Consider the following 19,053-nt stretch of genomic DNA (forward strand, 5'->3'; position numbering starts at 1 on the left):
TTGCACTAAAAGAAAAAAATTTCAGTTGGTTGAAATTTCTGTCTATACATATGTAAGAGTTAATAAAAGACCTTTTCCTGAATTAACTAAAAGGAAAATAGTGGTTGAAAGAGTTCAAGTATCTATTATGTTTATTGCCAGTCTCTTTTTAAAAAAAATATTTTTTTACTATTTCATTTTTCTAGTATAATAAATCTATTAAAACCTCTACTGCAGGAATCTTTTATTGCAGAGTGTTTGTTGATCAACATCCTCTCACAGGATGTTGTCCGAATTTTATCCCTGCTTTCCCTCCCTACCCCTGGAAGATAGACAGGATGTGTTGCAGTCGGACACTGCTGGCGAGGTAGTGGACCCGTGGGCCGGCCTACCTAGGGTGATGGGGTAGGCCGGGAGGCGGAGCCACAGGCAGGAGGTGTTCACCCGGGAACCAGGAACCCCCCAGGAGGAGCCCGTAGGGCACTGGGACCTCGGGACTTGGAGTAAGGCAGAGAGTCCAGAGGCAGAGTTGGGCTTAGGCCGGTACCAGAGTAAACAGGAAGGATAGGAAGTCCAAGGTACCCGGGAAGCAGGGAACCGGCTGTACAGGGCCGAGGGCCAGCTGAAGACAGGGCAGCGGGCGGCAGCGGAATCTGTAGCAAACCGGAGGCTGAAGCAGGCTGTAAGCTGAAGCGGGGTCTGTAGCAAACCGGAGCTGGAGCAGGCTGTAGGCTGAAGCAGAGTCTGTAGCAAACCGGAGCTGAAGCAGGCTGTAAGCTGAAGCGGAGTCTGTAGCAAAGCGGAGCTGAAGCAGGCTGAGGTCAGAGGCTGGCTGCAGGCTGAAGCGGAGTCGGAAGCAAACCGGGGTCAGAGGCAGGCAGCAGGCTGAAGCGGAGTCGGAAGCAAACCGGAGTCAGAGGCAGGCAGCAGGCTGAAGCGGAGTCGGAAGCAAACCGGAGTCAGAAGCAGGAAACGTGGAGATCACCAGGAACACAACTAAGAACAACTATGCAGTTGTGAACCTCGTTGCAAGGCAATGAGAGTTTGAGCGCCGGTTATATCGGGACTTGGGTGTGACGTCAGCAGCACGGGCAGGGCCAGGCTTTTGGGAGTTGAGCGCTCAAGACGGGCGTCCTCGCGCATGCGCGAGACAGAGGAGAAGCAGGCACGTAATGGCGGTCGCCACGTGGAGTGAGAGAAGCCCCCGGGGTCCAGAGCGGGCGGAACGCGGTGATTCCTGAAGCGGAGGTAGGCAGGGTTGAGCCCTAAGCGGGGGGAAGCGGTGGAGACCGCAACAGTACCCCCCCCTTTATGGCCCCTCTTGAGGGGACCAGGTTTCTCTGGGTGGTCCTGATGGAACTGCTGCAACAATGACTTGTCCAAAATTTTGCGGCTGGGTTCCCAGGTGTTGTCCTCATCACCGCAACCTTCCCATGCAAGTAGATACTCCCACCTGCAGTTGTAGAAGCGAACATCCAGGACCTCGCGTACCTGGTAGGTGGGGTCATTGTCGATGGTGGTAGATGAAGAATCCGGAGGTTTGTGGTGATAGCGGGAGAGGACTACGGGCTTAAGCAAGGATACGTGGAAGACATTGTGGACTCGAAGTGAGGATGGCAGCCTCAGCCGATACGAAACTAACCCCACTCTCTCGGCGACCTGAAATGGCCCACAGAATCTGGGCGCAAATCTTCGTGAGGGAAGGCGGAGACGGATGTTGTTGGTGCTAAGCCAGACCAGGTCTCCTGGCTGGTAGGTAGGAGCTGGTCGTCGGTGGCGGTCGGCCGCCTGTTTGGCGGAAGAGGCTGAGCGGAGTAGCTTGTTCTGGGTCTTCTGCCACAATGTCTGTAGCTGGCGCGCCGTCAACTGGGCGGCTGGTGAGGCACTGGGGATAGTGAGAGGAAGTGGAGGTCTCAGCTGTTTTCCGTAGACTAGCTGGAATGGTGATAGCCCGGTGGCTGCATGAGCTTGATTATTATAGGCAAACTCGGCCCAGGGCAGTAGCTCCGACCAGTTGTCTTGTTTTTCATTGGTGAAGGCTCGAAGGTAGGTTTTCAGAGACCGATTCATCCTTTCGGACTGTCCGTTACTCTGTGGGTGGAAAGCTGTAGAGAAGCTGAGCTTTACTTTGAAGCACTTGCAGAGAGCCCTCCAATAGCGTGCAACAAACTGGGGTCCCCGGTCGGACACAATGTCCTGCGGAAGGCCGTGTAGCCTAAAAATATGCTGGGCAAAGAGGAGAGCTAGTTCGGGTGCAGAGGGTAACTTGGACAGCGAGACTAGGTGCACCATCTTAGAGAAGCGGTCGACGGTAACCCAGATAACCGTTTGACCGCGAGACGGGGGCAAGTCCACCATGAAGTCTGTAGCGAGATGGGTCCAGGTCTCTGTGGGAACCGGCAGAGGCTGTAAGAGACCGCACGGGGAACCAGGACTGGGCTTTTGACGGGCGCAGGTGGGACAGGAACTCACGTAGGTGCGCACATCTTGTAGGATGTTGGGCCACCAGTAGAAGCGGTTGATGAGTTCCAGGGTTCTCTCGCGTCCTGCGTGCCCTCCAGTGAGGGAGTCATGAGCCCAGCGTAGTGCCTTTAAGCGATCTCGTTGAGGAACCACGGTCCTATCTTGGGAGAGGACCGTCAGGGCGGACAGGCGAACCTTACTAGGGTCGAGGATATACTGAGGAGGTTCTTGGTCTTCCTCGGAAAAGGAAGTTCGGGAGAGAGCATCAGCTCGGAGATTCTTGGCCGCTGGCCGGTATTGTAAGACAAAATCAAAGCGACTGAAAAACAGGGCCCAGCAGGCTTGGCGAGGGTTTAGTCGTTGAGCCTGAGATAGAAACTCTAAGTTTTTGTGATCCGTATACACAGTGGTCGTGTGTCGTGCCCCCTTGAGCCATTGCCTCCATTCTTCAAAGGCGAGTTTGATCGCCAGCAGCTCCTTATCGCCAATGGAGTAATTAATCTCAGCGGGGGAAAACTTCCTGGAGAAGTAGGAACATGGCAGGAGCTGTCCGGAGTCGGAGTGTTGACTGAGGACTGCTCCGACGGCAATGCTAGAAGCGTCGACCTCGACAATAAAAGGTCTGGTGGGATCTGGGTGACGGAGACAGATGTCCGAGAGGAATGCTTCTTTCAAGTCGGTGAAGGCTGCAACTGCAGCGTCAGGCCAGTTCTTGGCGTCGGCTCCCTTGCGGGTCAGGGCCATAAGAGGAGCGACTCGGTGCGAGTATTGAGGAATAAAATGTCTGTAAAAGTTAGCAAAGCCTAGGAATCTCTGGAGGGCCTTGAGACCCTTGGGTTGAGGCCACCTAGTTATGGCAGCTATTTTTTCAGGGTCCATTTGGAATCCTGTGGAGGAGATGATGTACCCGAGGAAGGGCAGAGCCTCAGCCTCAAAAACGCATTTTTCAAGCTTGGCGTACAAGTGGTTGTCTCGGAGAGCCTGCAGGACTTGTGTGTCTTCAGATTCTTGGAGAAGATGAGCACATCATCAAGGTAGACGATGATATGCGAGTGGAGCATGTCGTGTAGAACTTCGTTCATGAGGTTCTGGAAGATGGCTGGGGCATTGCAGAGTCCAAAGGGCATTGCCAGGTACTCATAATGCCCATCCCTGGTATTAAAGGCCGTCTTCCACTCATCCTCGGGGCGAATGCGGACGAGGTTATAGGCCCCTCGGAGTTCTAGCTTGGTGAAGATGCGTGCTCCCTGAAGGCGGTCCAAGAGCTCAGGGATCAAAGGAAGCGGATACCGGTCTCGCTTAGTGATGGCATTCAAGCCACGATAGTCTATACATGGACAGAGGGAGCCATCCTTTTTGGCCACGAAGAAGAAACCGGCTCCAGCAGGCGAGCGAGAAGGGCGAATGAAGCCCTTGGCAAGGTTCTCAGTCACATATTGGGACATGGCAGTAGTCTCGGGCAAAGACAAAGGGTACACCCGGCCACGGGGAGGCGTGGTGCCCGGCAACAAGTCAATTGGGCAATCAAAAGGCCGGTGTTGAGGGAGTATTTCAGCCATCTCTTTGGAAAAGACGTCAGCAAAGCCCTGATATGGCTCGGGCAGCAGAAACGAGGAGCAGAGGTGCAAGGGTTTCGGTGGCCGTGGGAGACGCAAACAATGTTCAAAACAAAAGGGACTCCAACGGATCAGCTGAAAGTTATCCCACTGTATTACAGGCGAATGTTGTCGCAACCAGGGTAGTCCAAGAACCAAGGGATGCACAGCTCACTCCAGGACTAGCAGGGAGATCTCCTCCGAATGGAACAGGCCTGTTTGGAGAGTCAAGGGGACCGTGGAGCAGGTGATGACACCAGGGAGCAGGGTGCCCCGGATTGAGGAAATCCTCAGAGGAGGAACCTTCTGTAGCGTGGGGAGAGATAGCTGATTCACCAGGTCGGCCACAATGAAATTCCCCTCAGCACCAGAATCGATGAAAGCGCGGATCTGGAGTTCCCCACCGGGGTATTTCAGAGTTACTGGCAAGGTACATAGAGGAGCTGATCCTGTAGAGCCTAGGTGTAGCTCCTCGGTATAACCTAGGCACGGTCGTTTCCCGGACGTTCCGGGCAATCGGCGAGGAAGTGCCCCTTGCCTCCGCAGTAGAGACAAAGGCCTAGCGAGCGGCGTCTCCTCCTTTCCTCAGGGGTCAGTGGGGATCTACCCAATTGCATGGGTTCCCCACTGCTGACAGAGGGCGGGAGAACCTCTGGGTGCCTGCCCATCAACAATTTTTTTGAATAGTTGAGAGTGGGGTGAAGGAAGCCCTTAAATGGAAAGAGGTGGGTGAGGGTGTTTTTGAGGGGGGCCCTACTGGCTTAAATTTCTATTGGAAAGGGTGGACGGACAAGAGGGTGTAACTATTTATGAGGAGGTTTTGGAGAACAAAGGAGCTGAATGGCTTCCGAAGATGTGCTACTGGTGTTGCTGCATGTGGTTTCTTTGCCGTCTGATTGAACTTGTTCTAGCTTAGGCCTGGATTCACTAATGCCGCAAGGCATAGTGAATCCCGGCGGTAACGGGGGGAAGCAGGGAGGCGAAGCGGGGGGCGGTCCTGTGTTAGCCAGCAGCGATCGTACCGATGTTGCTTTCACACGCGTGTGATAGCTTTAGAAAATGACCCCCTTAGTGAAGAAATGAAAGGATAAGCAAGGGACCCTGCTCTGGCTAACAGAGGGAATAGGCAGTGTCTTATCACTCTCGTGTTTTCTTGCATAAACTATTACACTCTTCGCCTTTCACGCCCTTTCTGCACTTTATTTCTGTGGTTCAGATGTTCAGGGCTGACTCAGCTATCTTGGCTAGGAATAAGGAGATAGCAGTTAATGCCTTTCCTTCTCTGCAGAGTTTACCTCTCATTTAAAGTAACCGCTCTGATAACACGAATATTAACACCAGCCACTTGGCTGCAATTTCTTTCTCTCTCTCTCAGTTTATTTATCCCTCTGTCTGAACTCAGGGTTAAGCAGACACTTAAAACAACCACCTGAATGAGCTCAGAAAGCTTATGGCAAATAACTCATAAAGTGTACACAATTAAATCAAAGTGTGATTTTAATCTTTTTTTTTCACACCTTATCTTCTTTCAGCATTTCTACTTCAATTAAACTGAAAAAAAAAAAACACGTGGCCCAGTTGTATTTACAATTACCTGTCTGTCCTGCACCTTACCTGGAGTTCCTACGATTAAATATTCTCAAATCAACTTCATTCACTCTTAAAATTTCAGACATTAACAGGATTCCTCCATTCTCTCTGTATTTCACAATATTGGACACAAAAACAGGTCCTATAAAAGGAGCAAGGGCAGTAGCAGCAGCCTGCTCTCTTCTCTGTGTCCTGGTTCATCTCCATGGGCTAAAGCTCTCACCAAATAGTTGGGGCTGGTAATTTGCAGGCACTTCAGCATGGAATTCCCATCAGCCCTAGCTTTAACAGGACTGACGTAGCAAACTGACAATTAAAATCTGCAGCCCTGCGCCTCCTTTTCAGCTTACTCTACTTCAGTCCTACCCACCCCTTGTAACTGGAGGGGGAGAGGAAGACAAAGAAAAAACTCTCACAGCTGATTCCTTACCTTCCCCTAGACTTCTAAGTTTCCCAGTGTTTCTCTGTTCCTGCCAGCACTGATAACATGATACTGTTTTTTTTTTCTCTGCAGCCTGTCACTGCCTGCACTTAAAGAAACTTGTCACACAGCTCCAGAGTCCCCTCCAACCTGAGCCATAACATCTCCATTCTCCCCAGGCAGCCACATATCCAGTGAGAAGAAGGGAAAACATGCCACATCCCAGCAATGTTTTCTTACAGCTCCAGGACTCAGGTCGGTACAAAAAAAAAAAGATTTACCCTCTTATTTTATATTTTAACCCCTGGAATCATTGGTAACCCGAAAAGGTGCCTGGGATACACAAATAACATTTGTTTGTGTAATCGCTTAAAATAAAGAGCAAACATATGCATGCTAGGTGTATTTTAAATAGTATGCGCACTTATGCAGACTATTTAAAATTCCTGTGTATGTACATGCACGCAACCTCATTTTAAAGTTACCATCCCTGGATCTAAATCTAGGCAAACAAATAGGAGCCCTAAATTTTCAGTTGAAAACTTAGGCATCTAATTTTGACTGAAAACAGCTACCCAATTTAGGGACTTAATTTATAGGGAGATTCATCAAGCTATGATAGGGCTATAATGCTCATTAAACAGCGATATTGGGCATATTTATGGACAGATGCCCACCCCTACTACAATGAGCTACTTTGTATGAAATTTGCATCTATGAATTTTGCACATCCATGCAAAGAAGGTCATGCATATCTAATTCTATGTAAATAAAATGTAACCTTTAGGGGGGATTTTATTCCCGAGGGCACACATACATATTTATTTTCTTCGAGGCTGCTCCAGCTAGCAGTTTACATCCCTTGCTTAACTCTTAATCCTGGGGGGATTCTTTTTATGGGGGAAAGCTCTCACTTGTGGCCCGGACTATGGTGTCTTGCTTCCAGTGTCTGTGTAGACTGCAGGTGCATCTCATGAGGTGAGAGGCTGTGATAAATCAGACAAGACCAGGCTCTGGATGTTAATTTAATGATTACAATGAGTAAACTTTTATTTTAAGTCCATTTGTCCATAAAAATGAATTTACATCTGACTGCCGGTACAAGTGTATCTCTCTGTAGGTAGGTTCTGGTATTCAGGCATCTGGGTAGCGCTTCTATGGTAATATTTACTGCACAAAACTCATCCAGTGGCTAACTGGGAATCCTGTTAGAGGGGTCCCCAACTTCACAGCAAAAAGTCCTATCTTAGGTCATCTTCTTCTCGGACACCCAGTTCGTCTCGGAGCCATGGGTGGAGATCTGGTTGGGGTCTCTCAATCTTGTTCTTTCATCCTTAGGTGATATTTTTGGGGACTTCTCTTGGGTGGAAGTCAGAGGGGATCAGGCTACCTCAGCACTGTATCCCATGGGGAGGGGGGGGGGATCTAAAAACCTCCCCACACTTTAGGTTCAAAAAATATTTCTAATGGTAAACAGGATATACCATCACTGTCTCTCTCAGCAGGATCTGTCACTGGAATGGACTCACAGGTCTTCAGTCCTTTGGATGAGAGCCCTTTTGCCCCAAGAGGGTATCTGGTGTAAAAATCTCTCTCTCTCTCTGTTACTTAGTAAAAGAAAGATCCTCTGGCAGGGAGTGCACCATGAGGTGTCCCTTCTAACTGAAACTGTTTCTGAGTAAAGCTAGGAGGCCTCACCAGAGTTTAAAACTTAGACATCCTTCCTCTTCCAAGGCTTTCTCAAACTGATCCCAAGGTGCCCTAAAATGGCCGGGCTAAATAGTGCTGAGCCATCCAACCACAGCCCTCCAGCTGGGAGAGACTGAGGCAGATGGATGGCTCCATGATAGTGTGTTCTATACAGGGACAGTGACATCTGGTGGCCAACCCGGTGGGGTGTTGCCACAAAAATATCAAGGCTGACTTTGAAATTTGTTAGCCACATTATTTTATCTACACCTTTTGGACAATCATTAATCTACCGTGAGAGCATCGACACCCTAACGTGGATCCTATGCTCCCATGGTAGATTTAATTGGCTTGTGGACCAACATGGCACCCCCTAGAATAAATTGAAAAATCACCGGAGTCTTATTAGAATCCCCCTGCTCACCCAGGCATTGCCAATCGAGACAACCCTGCAAATAAAAAATTACAAAATAAATGTTTAAGTTGTCATGTGATGACACCCCCCCCCCCCCCAAGCCATTCAGCTCCTTTGTTCTCCAAAACCTCCTCATAAATAGTTACACCCTCTTGTCCGTCCACCCTTTCCAATAGAAATTTAAGCCAGTAGGGCCCCCCTCAAAAACACCCTCACCCACCTCTTTCCATTTAAGGGCTTCCTTCACCCCACTCTCAACTATTCAAAAAAAATTGTTAATGGGCTATTGACCCACACACCCCTCGTGGTTTTGGTCTAGGTCACATGAGGGGGCAAGGTCTGCTCAGTGCCTTTTTGAAAAATGAGGCTGTCCAAGTCTTGGGCTAGGGGACCCCCTGGGTCCTCCTCTTGGATCCAAGGTGGGGGGGAGCCACTAGCCCACCAATGTTTTTTTTTTAACAGCTTGGGGTGGGAGTGCGGGGTTGAGGAGAGCCCTACTGGCCTAGTTTTTAAATGGAATGGGGGTGGGGCACTATTTGGGATGGAGGATAATAGGAGGACTAGGGGGCATTCCATGAAGTTAGCAAGTAGCACATTTAAGACTAATCGGAGAAAATTCTTTTTCACTCAATGCATAATTAAGCTCTGGAATTTGTTGCCAGAGGATGTGTTAGTGCAGTTAGTGTAGCTGGGTTCAAAAAAGGTTTGGATAAGTTCTTGGAGGAGAAGTCCATTACCTGCTATTAATCAAGTTTACTTAGGGGCGGATTTTAAAAGCCCTGCTCGCGTAAATCCGCCCGGATTTACGCGAGCAGGGCCTTGCGTGCCGGCAGGCCTATGTTCCATAGGCCTGCCGGCACGCGCAGAGCCCCGGGACTCGCGTAAGTCCCGGGGTTTTTCGAGGGGGGCATGTCGGGGGCGTGTTGGGGGGCGGGGCCGATCGGCACAGCGTTTTTGGGGTGGGACGCGGCGTTTCAGGGGCAGGCCCGGGGGCGTGGTTTCGGCCCAGGGCGGTCCGGGGGCGTGGCCGCGCCCTCCGGAACCACCCCCAGGTCACGTCTCGGCACGCTAGCGGCCCGCTGGCGCGTGGGGATTTACTTCCCCCTCCGGGAGGCGTAAATCCCCTGACAAAGGTAGGGGGGGGTTTAGATAGGGCCGGGGGGGTGGGTTAAATAGAGGAAGGGAGGGGAAGGTGAGGGGAGGGCGAAAGCGAGTTCCCTCCGAGGCTGCTCCGATTTCGGAGCGGCCTTGGAGGGAACGGTGGCAGGCTGCGTGGCTCGGCGCGCGCCAGCTATACGACATCGGCAGCCTTGCGTGCGCCGATCCAGGATTTTCGCTGATACGCGCGGCTACGCGCGTATCAGCGAAAATCCAGCGTACTTTTGTTTGCGCCTGGTGCGCCAACAAAAGTACGCGAAGGCGCACTTTTTTAAAATCTACCCCTTAGGGAATAGCCACTGCTATTAATTGCATCAGTAGCATGGGATCTTCTTGGTGTTTGGGTACTTGCCAGGTTCTTATGGCCTGGATTGGCCACTGTTGGAAACAGGATGCTGGGCTTGATGGACCCTTGGTCTGACCCAGCATGGCAATTTCTTATGTTCTTGTGAGTTAATCTGGAGGTGGGTGGCTGGGCAATAGAGGGGGTAGTTGTTATGTGGCACTTTTCCTCTATTTTTACACCTTTTTTTTTTCGGCACCACCTCAATTACCAGCCCTGGGGTGGGATGGGGTGGAGTGGGTGCCTAAGAAGATCCCCAGAGACTTTTTCTATTCTTTTAGGGGGAAGCTGTGCTGAGCTGTATGGCCCTTTAAGGCGATGGTGGCCCAGGGTGTTGAGGGTCACCACTGTGCTTTGTAAAATCCTTTTCCACTTTGTTTGTTTCATGACAAAACAACGTGGCGATGCAGCCGTGATGTTTTGTTGAGCAGGGGAGACATACTGCAGAAACAGATCCCACCCGTGATACTGGGCCCCTCCCATCATATAATATCCTGGCTTAGTGAATCCAGGCCTTAGGTACCTACATTCAGGAACTCAGATTTTTTTTGATCAGCTTCATAGTGTAAATTTAATCTTTCTTAGAATCATATGTGTGGCACCCCTGTGCCACAAGAGTGTACAGGAATTGATAGTGATAACAGGTTTATGGTTCCGTGGAGGTTTTCCACTTATGGGAAAACTGCAAAGCCTATAAAAGTATAAACCATAAGCTAGAGGTGCACAGGATGTGCAGAGTGCAAAAGCTTATCCTGGAGACAGAGTAAGAATGTTCCAGGGCTGCTAGGTCATCTTCTGGTCAGAGGGGGTTACATGGGCTCGGGCAACAGGAAAAGTGATAAAAGCCCCTACTCTGCTCAGTCTGGGGCTGCTCCAGATTCTGAGGGAAGGAAACAGGTAGGAGCTGGGTTCTTCTTCTTCTAGGGTTACAGAAGGGAGTAGCAGGAGTGGGGCAGAGATTTTCTCCTAAAAATCTCAGGAGGCCTGAAGAGAACTAGAGCGTTTGCAATAAGGCATGGAGGATTTAAGGAAACCTGTGCGTAACTGCTGCAGGCATCTGTCTGGACCAGAAGGCAAAACTGTGCCAGCAGTGACTTCTTGCACCGCCCGGTGGGTTCCTGTCTGCTGCACCAGAGGGAACCTCTCCTTGAGCTGAACAGGACTGAGTGAGTAACTATTTTACTAAAGGATGGAAAGAAAGAGAGGAGCAGGCTAGGCCTGGGAGAAACTTGAACAAAGAAAAGAAACAAAGTAAAGAGAGATACTGTGTTACTAGAAGGAGTAACTGTTACTAAAGGAACGAGTTACAATTTTCTAGAACTGATTTTGTTTGCTTTTTTCCTGCATCCACTGCAGTTTGACACTATGTTTTACTATGAAGATTCTACAATAAACTATTTTTATTTTGGAGCACAACTTGTGTCTGGACATCGGTCTGCTTATGTGGATTGTCCTCCGCCTGGTACTGGCCTTGCAGATTATCCTGCCCCCAGTTCACGGTCCCTGAAAGTTGATTCCCCATCTCATGAGAGTGACCCCAATGCTTCCCGAGGCTGGGAATGTGACCCCAGACGGACAGAGGGTTACAAAAAATTCCCAGTGTGGGGCAAGAATGGCTGGGTGAGGACACTTGTGCTCCAACAGATTTGATGCTTCTTCTCGAAAACAGCAGTGAATTTGGTTCAAAAACAGCTGAAAAAGACCTTTTGCCTTTTTCCTATAAAAATCCAAGATGGCCACGTTTCCCACTTGTGCACAGGAGAAGGAGCAAAGAGGAAGAGCATGTGCATCCACACTGGCACTGAGAAGCACGAGAAAGAGATGACACCACCCAACTGGTGGCAGCAAGTTGCATAAGTTCAAAGAGGTGCCGTGTAAAAAGTAGGAGAGCAGCATGAGCTACAGCACAACATGTGGCTAAGTGCTCAAGTCTACGATTTCTGAAAAAACCGGACTCAACACCCCGTGATATGGCCTACTGACTACCAGGCCAGGTCTGGCTAAATATCGAGAAGGGTGATACAGTTGGGAGAGCCAAATGCAGACATGCCACCAGCTTCAGGAGTCACTCCCAATCCAAGTACAGTGCACCTTTTGCTGAGATGCCCTGTACAAGCAGCAAACCGGATTGGCTGGGATGGCTGGAGGCCACCTTGGCCACACAGCCATCACTGTGGAGACTGGAGCTGTCCTGGACAGGCAAAGAATCTGCAGGTTCCCTGAGATCGCCATTTGTAAGGGATCAGAGCAGCAGCAGCACATACTGCACATCAGTGAGTTGACTGGGACCAGTTCCAGCAGCAGCAGCAAGATGCAACACACAGCTGTGAGTACCCAGGTCCTATCTAGCCTGTCCCTGAAACCGCAACCTGACGAGTTACCTAGAGCAAGTGGAGAGATGAGTGGCAAGGAAGCACAGAAGGTACCGTAGGTGACCCAACAGTAGGGACTGGGTCCAAGCAAGAGTGTTACGCTTGGGCTGTGTTCAGGGGAAGTGAACACCACCCAGAAGGGTGGCTCCAGGTGGAGAGAGACAGGGATGGCTGGAAACCGTGTCTGGGTCCAGGCTGAGTCAGGGCAGGCGGCAAGTAGCAGTGTAAAAGTCCAGGCTGGGTCAGGGCAGGCGGCAGGTAGCAGTGTCTGGGTCCAGGCTGGGTCAGGGCAGCTAGTAGAAAGACAAAGAGCCCGAAGACCATACACACACGTACGGCAGAGCAGAGAGCCCGAAGGCCACACACACACACACGCACGGTAGGGCAGAGGGCCCGTAGACCACACACGGACACACAGCAGAGCAGAAGGCCCGTAGGCCACACACGGACACAGGGCGGAGAGCCCGAAGGCCTCACACACACACACGGCAGGGCAGAGGACCCGTAGGCCACACACGGACACACAGCAGAGCAGAAGGCCCGTAGGCCCCACACGGACACAGGGCGGAGAGCCCGAAGGCCTCACACACACACACGGCAGGGCAGAGGACCCGTAGGCCACACACGGACACACAGCAGAGCAGAAGGCCCGTAGGCCACACACGGACACAGGGCGGAGAGCCCGAAGGCCTCACACACACACACGGCAGGGCAGAGGACCCGTAGGCCACACACGGACACACAGCAGAGCAGAAGGCCCGTAGGCCACACACGGACACAGGGCAGAGAGCACGAAGGCCTCACACACACAGACAGCAGGGCAGAGGGCCCGTAGGCCACACACACACACGCAGGGCAGAGCAGGGCAGAAGGTCCGAAGACCATACACAGCACAAGGTAGAAGGCCCAAAGGCACACACAGCGCAAGGCAAGGTAGAAGGCCCGAAGGCCGCGCAAGGCAAGGCAAGGCAAGACAAGGAAGAAGGCCCGAAGGCCGCGCAAGGCTAGGCAAGGCAAGACAAGGAAGAAGGCCCGAAGGCCGCGCAAGGCTAGGCAAAGTAAGGTCCTAGGACCACACACACAGCAAGCAAGGAAGGAAGGCTAGAGCAGGGAGCCCAGGCGAGCTCGATGCCGAAGCACCGAGGGAACTGTCAGGCAGGGTTATATGGGAAAGCCCAGAACATAGAGTGGACAGGGGAGATGGACTGGGCCTGTCAGGAGAGCCAGAACTAGAGGGACCCCTGGTGGTGAGGCGGTTGCACAGCAGCCATAGCCGTAACAAAGAGCAGGGTGCATGGGGAAGTATAGAGGCCACGTTACGATTCTGGCTGCTGTGCAGCCTCCTCACCACCGGAGGTGGTGAGGAGGCTGCACAGCAATTGAACTCAATGCCACAGCACCGGAGGCCCCCCATGAGCATGCTCCCCTTCCTGGCCCGTCCTTCCTTGCCTACCTGCCCCATATCCAGAACTCACTATTTAACCCCACCTAGCCCATGCCTCGGTGCTTTGGCATTGAGTTCAATTGTGCTCCCTGCTTTAGCCATCTGTTCCTTGCCTTGCGCACCTTCGAGCATCCTGGTTTCCTGCCTTGCCTTGTTCTGTGGCCTACGGGCCTCCTGGTTCTTTGCTGATCTTGTTCTGTGGTCTACAGGCATTCTAGTTATTGCTTGCCTTCTTGTCCCCTGTCTCCCTGAACCCCCTTGTAGCTGTGCTATTACTCTTCTGCTTCCCCCTGCTTCCCCTTGGACTTCTTTGCCTTGCTGCCTTCGGGCATTCTGTGTTTCATGTTCAGTGTAGTCCTTGTCCTGATTTGTCCAGTCCTGTCATTGTCTGTCTTCCTTGCTCTGGTTCCCCTCCTCCAGTTTGCACTTACCTGCATTCAGTATCGTGCTTACCTGCATGCTGTTCCTGTATTCTGATTTCACACATACCTTCACTCACTTCCAGTGTAACAGTTCATGCTCACCTGCATTCACGTTCATGCATACCCACATTCTGTTCCAGTGTTTCCTGAAGTTCACCCTTACCACCAAGCACCTGGCTCCAGAGACTCTTATCAGCCTGCGCCTGTCTCTAGAGACTCTACCCAGCCTCACCAGATCACCTGCAATTGCTCCCGTCCCCCTGTCCTGTATCACTCCTGAAGGTGGTATTCACCACACTAGACTACAGCCCAAAACCGTAACAGGTCACTGTCATTATACCCTTGGCACCAACCTCTGCAAGAGGCTGAGGATGTGGGTGGATCCACCAAATCCATGAGGAGGTTCTGGGGCCTATACCCGTGCCCATCCTCCACACTGCATTCCCACACTCCATTGCATGGGGTACCCACTAAGACCCCCAGTCTTGTAAATGGCCACCCTCACCATACTTGTCTCAAGTCAGTGATTTGACAACCAGTTCTTGGCAGCAGGGGTAGACCAGTGGGTGGCCCAGAGCTCTACTACAGAGGAGGTCTCAATTACAGGTGAGTGCATGCACACCTTGAAAATGGAAACACTGGGGTGTCTTCCAAATCTAGAGACTCTTCTAGATTTTGTTGTCTTGGCTATGGGGTTGTTGCATCCATTGGTCTCAGATGGCTTCGACCCTTGTGCCTCACCTTTTTCTCTGCTCTCCCCGCTAGCCTTGGGAAGGTGGCTACTGCCACGTCTGCAAGCCACGTTCTCCAGCATCCCCAGAATGGCTATGGCAAAGCCTCACGACATGTTTCTCCTAAGGGCCTCCTAGGGTGCACGCGTGCACACCACCCACGTGTTTATCCATGTCATGGCGGGAACCTCAGGGGCATCCCCCTCGAGTGACGTCACGCTATCTGGGTATTTAGCCTATGCTTGTTTGCTAGCTCATTGAGTTAGCAAGGATTGGATTCGTCTGGTCTAAGCTACTCTGTCGCTTCCGTGTTGCCGCTGGAAGCCCCTCTGCCCTTCAGGATATTCTCTAACCTGGGAACCTGCTCCTCAGGGGCCCTTTGCTTTCTTTCAGTTGCCTTACTGGGATCAGATACTCGCTCCTCGAGGGCCTGCTCTCCCTGCCTCGGTGACTGTATCCATCTACTTCTGCCTGGTGGAATCGTCAACCTTACAGCTATCATCTAGTGAGTAATCTAGTGAGTAACATTTTAACATAACTCTACCAGAATCTTCCCAATTGGCTAGATGCTCGTTCCAGCCACAGTATAGACATATGTTCTCAACCTCTAGTTTTTTTGCTGTCCTTTTATTTCCAGGCTACTCTAGCCCCCAAGTTTCATCTCCCTGTTATATGTAACTGCGCTTCGGCCTTCCTGTTATTTGGTTATGTTTAGTTAGTCCCTACGTTCCATGTAAACCGGTCTGATATGAATCTTGTCATGAAGTTCGGTATAGAAAAATGTTAAATAAATAAATAAATAAATAAATAAATAAATAAATACATACATACATAAATAAATTATCTAATTCTCAGTCTGCCTCATCTACAGCTCTGCCGTGCTGAGAAACCTACACCTGGATCTCCCTATACCATCTTGGTGAGATGGGTTCCCTCTGCCAAGGGTCCCTGGACTGCTACCTCTGGATCACCTCACTACTGCCACCTCTGGTGGTATACATCAGCTGTACAATAAAAGACAAAACTCTGTGTTTGTGCATCCTGTGTCTAGCCCAGTACTGTGGCTCCCCACGGGAAGGAGCCCCGTGGGCATGGTCATCTTCCACAGTACCCAAGAATCCACTCAAACACCTCGAAACCATAACAGGGGTCCATAGTTGAAGAGTCTTCTTCATCTTGGATTTCCCCAGGATGGACCATATTGAGTCCCGAAGTTGAAACACAATCCACCACTAGCAGTACCACCTCATGGCACGACTAGATGCTGGGACTGCTATCGGAGTTTCCCAGACTAAACACTGAGAAGGATACAGTAGATCTTTCCCTGATCCCCGATCCACCTGAATTAAGTACCTATGTAGAATCCAGATGTCCTAGGGGTCAGCAACTGCCTCCATGGTCTAGGACAGTGCATTTTTTGAGGTCATATCCCTACATCCCGATTCCCATGATGGCCATGGTGGAATAGTGGCACAAAGACTGGATCCGACAAGAAGAGCAGCCACACAATATGAAGAAGGGTATGACATATTTAAGGCAAAATGGAACCAGATAAATGTATGTGTTGCCTTCCACTAGTACAAATTCACCTTCTACATTTGGTGTAATCCTGTTGGTGGAAATGCGCTGATGCTGCTTGCATAAATCTCAGGCTCACGTGCAATTGGTGAGAATGCTCTTACTTGGGGAGAGATCAGTATTGTAGTTCTTTCAGTATTCCTTGTAGTATCCTCAGGCTGTGGAGCAGCTGATGATCAAGGATACCAGAATGGAGTCTAAAGTAGCCAGGGCATTATCCCAGGGACTTTCACTTGCAGAAAGATGAAGAGAGAGGGTGGCTGAGGTTCGCAATCTTGGCACAATAGAAGACAGACTGGCAGCAAGCAAACCAGAAGCTAGAAAGTTGAAGAAATGTCTAGACATTGTAAAATATGTTAGCAAATTCCCTATAGAAGTCTGGATGAAGGACAAGTAAGCTCTTCTCCGGCATTATTTCCCATTCGAAGCGGAATCTAGCTGCACCCAGACTGGTCAGAATGACATCAGTGGTGTTCAGTTGTCTTCATCCAATCAATGCCATTCACAGCCACATTGAAGGCACTGACTGCTTTCTCTTGCGCTGTAAAAGCAGCGATGGTGATCAGTGTGATCATGTGAACTGTGCATGACATCTTTCCTCTACTAGAATCACTGATCACAGCTCAGCTCACTGAGTAATGTCAGAGGAACTGAGGAAGTAGGCTGGAGTAAACTGTCTCAAAGTCTCACTGTCCTGTTAGATTTGGACTGGCATACAGACCCTACAGTTTCTGATTTACTGCTGATATCTTAGAAACTGCAGAGGATAAGCACAGAAGTAGGAAGAGAGGTAAGATGTTTATGTTTTATTCTTGAAAGGAAGCAGCATGAATAAGGCTGCAAATATCACAAAAATTCTGTTACCATCAGCTCTATCAATTGCAGAAACAAACCTGGTAATTTTCCATTGAAAGTGTTATTAGACTCTGTATGTGTGAGGCTGTGTGAGTTTCCCTTTGAAAATGCAGTACGGTGGGGAACAGGTGCTTTGCAGCCGGTACAAATATATCTCTCTGGAGAGTATGCATAGAGATTTCAAAATGAAATCCCCATGTGTACTTTCTCTCGCCCAACTAACCGTTCCACATTTCTGCGTAGATAAAAGTACCGATGCCATGAGCAGCGCAGGTACTTTTACACACATTAAAAGGTGGAAGAAACAAGTTTTGATTTCCCCATTTCAGCAGGTAAACCTCTAATCTTTCATTATAGCCATCATTAGGTTTAATCTTTCTCAAACTCAACAAATATTTCTTTAGATACCCTGCACCCACACACAAAAACACACATGCACAAAGTCTAAACATACTTTAAAGAGAAAATGACAGAATTTGTTTATGATACAGTACATTTTAACAGAATCCATCTGGCATTTGCATCCCTGTTCATGCTTTGTCCCTTCCTGAGTAAAACATATAAATCTTCCTCCTGTCCTATCGCTGAGCTCATCCTCTGCAGATTCCAAGACAGAAGCAATAGTTAAGAGAGTGCAGGGTCTGTCTGTCAGTCCAGCATGAGAGAGCAATGGGACTTTGACTGCTTCAGGCTGCTTCCTCTGGTATTAATCGGTGAGCTGAATTGTAACCAGTGATTCTAGTGGGGGAAGGATGTTACCCACGGTTCAGACTGTCACACTGATCATCATCGCTGCTTTTACAGCACTAGGGAGTGTGGTCAATGGATTCATTGTGGCGGTGAATGGCATTGACTGGGTGAAGAGCAGACATCTGAATTCAATTGATGTCATTCTGACCTGCCTTGGTGCAGCTAGATTCTGCTTCCAATTGGAAATAATGCTGGAGAATATCTTATTTGCAGTTTATCCAGACTTATATATTCAAGCAGAATCTGCCAACAAATTATTGTTTACCTGGGTATTTCTAGAACTTTCTAGCTTCTGGTTTGCATGCTGCCTTTCGGTCTTCTATTGTACCAAGATTGCCAGTTTCAGCCACCCCCTCTTCATCTTTCTGAAAATTAAGATCCCTGGGATAGTGCCCTGGTTGCTCCTGGGCTCCGTGCTGGCATCCATAGCCACCAGCATTCCCTCAGCCTGGGGATTGTGCAAGTTATACCACAGCAACTCCACCACTGGTCTCTTCCCAAACAACAGCAATGTCATCAATTGTACATTAGCCTGGGATTTATGCAAGGAACACCAATACAATGTCACCAAGAGGATCACACCAAATGCAGGTAGACTGGATATGGTACATAAAAATAACATTTCTTTGATTCTTCTATTATGCCTTGGATACTTCCCGCCCTTCTTCATATTTTGTGTGGCAACTTTTCTATTGATTGGATCCCTCTGGAGTCACACCTGGCAAATGAAAAGCAGCTCCATGGCTTTCTCTAACCCCAGTCTGGAGGCCCATTTCACTGCCATTAAAGTCATGACTTCGTTTTTCCTATTTTGTGCTTTCTATTTCATATGCAAAATCTTGGAGATAATAATAGAGTCGTCCGCTGAAAACCGATGGACATTGGTTATTTCAGTCGGAACTGCTGCCTACCCCTCTCTGCACTCTGTGATCCTGATCCTGAGCAATTCCAAGCTCAGACAATCCTGGGCAAGGATTTTCCCTCATGGAAGGTGCCTTTTAGGAGAAGAACCCCTCCCCCAAAACCCTCAATCACGTTTATGAACTGTGATCACTGCAAAATAATTCATTCCTCTTAGGTTCCACCGATTAATATAATTTATAATTGCTTTGTTGTTATAGGAAATGTATTTTATATTTCCGAGTACTGAAACTGCACATCATCTTAATAAAAGCCTTAACGGCTCCTTTGTCAGTGCTATAGTAATACATAACACTGTGGGTGTGTGTCTCTCATTGACAGTCAGGG

The 19,053-nt window shown here is 49.7% G+C and overlaps 1 protein-coding gene across 1 annotated transcript; it reads left to right on the top strand.

The window, feature by feature from the left end:
* Positions 1-17,807: 17,807 nt before the first annotated feature.
* LOC115098122 (taste receptor type 2 member 8-like) lies at positions 17,808-18,848 on the top strand. Its single transcript, XM_029614479.1, has one exon. It carries the CDS (start codon positions 17,808-17,810, stop codon positions 18,846-18,848), a length of 1,041 nt encoding a protein of 346 aa, XP_029470339.1.
* Positions 18,849-19,053: the final 205 nt, after the last annotated feature.

Source organism: Rhinatrema bivittatum, chromosome 1 (genome assembly GCF_901001135.1).
Source record: "Rhinatrema bivittatum chromosome 1, aRhiBiv1.1, whole genome shotgun sequence".
In the NCBI taxonomy this organism is placed as follows: domain Eukaryota; kingdom Metazoa; phylum Chordata; class Amphibia; order Gymnophiona; family Rhinatrematidae; genus Rhinatrema; species Rhinatrema bivittatum.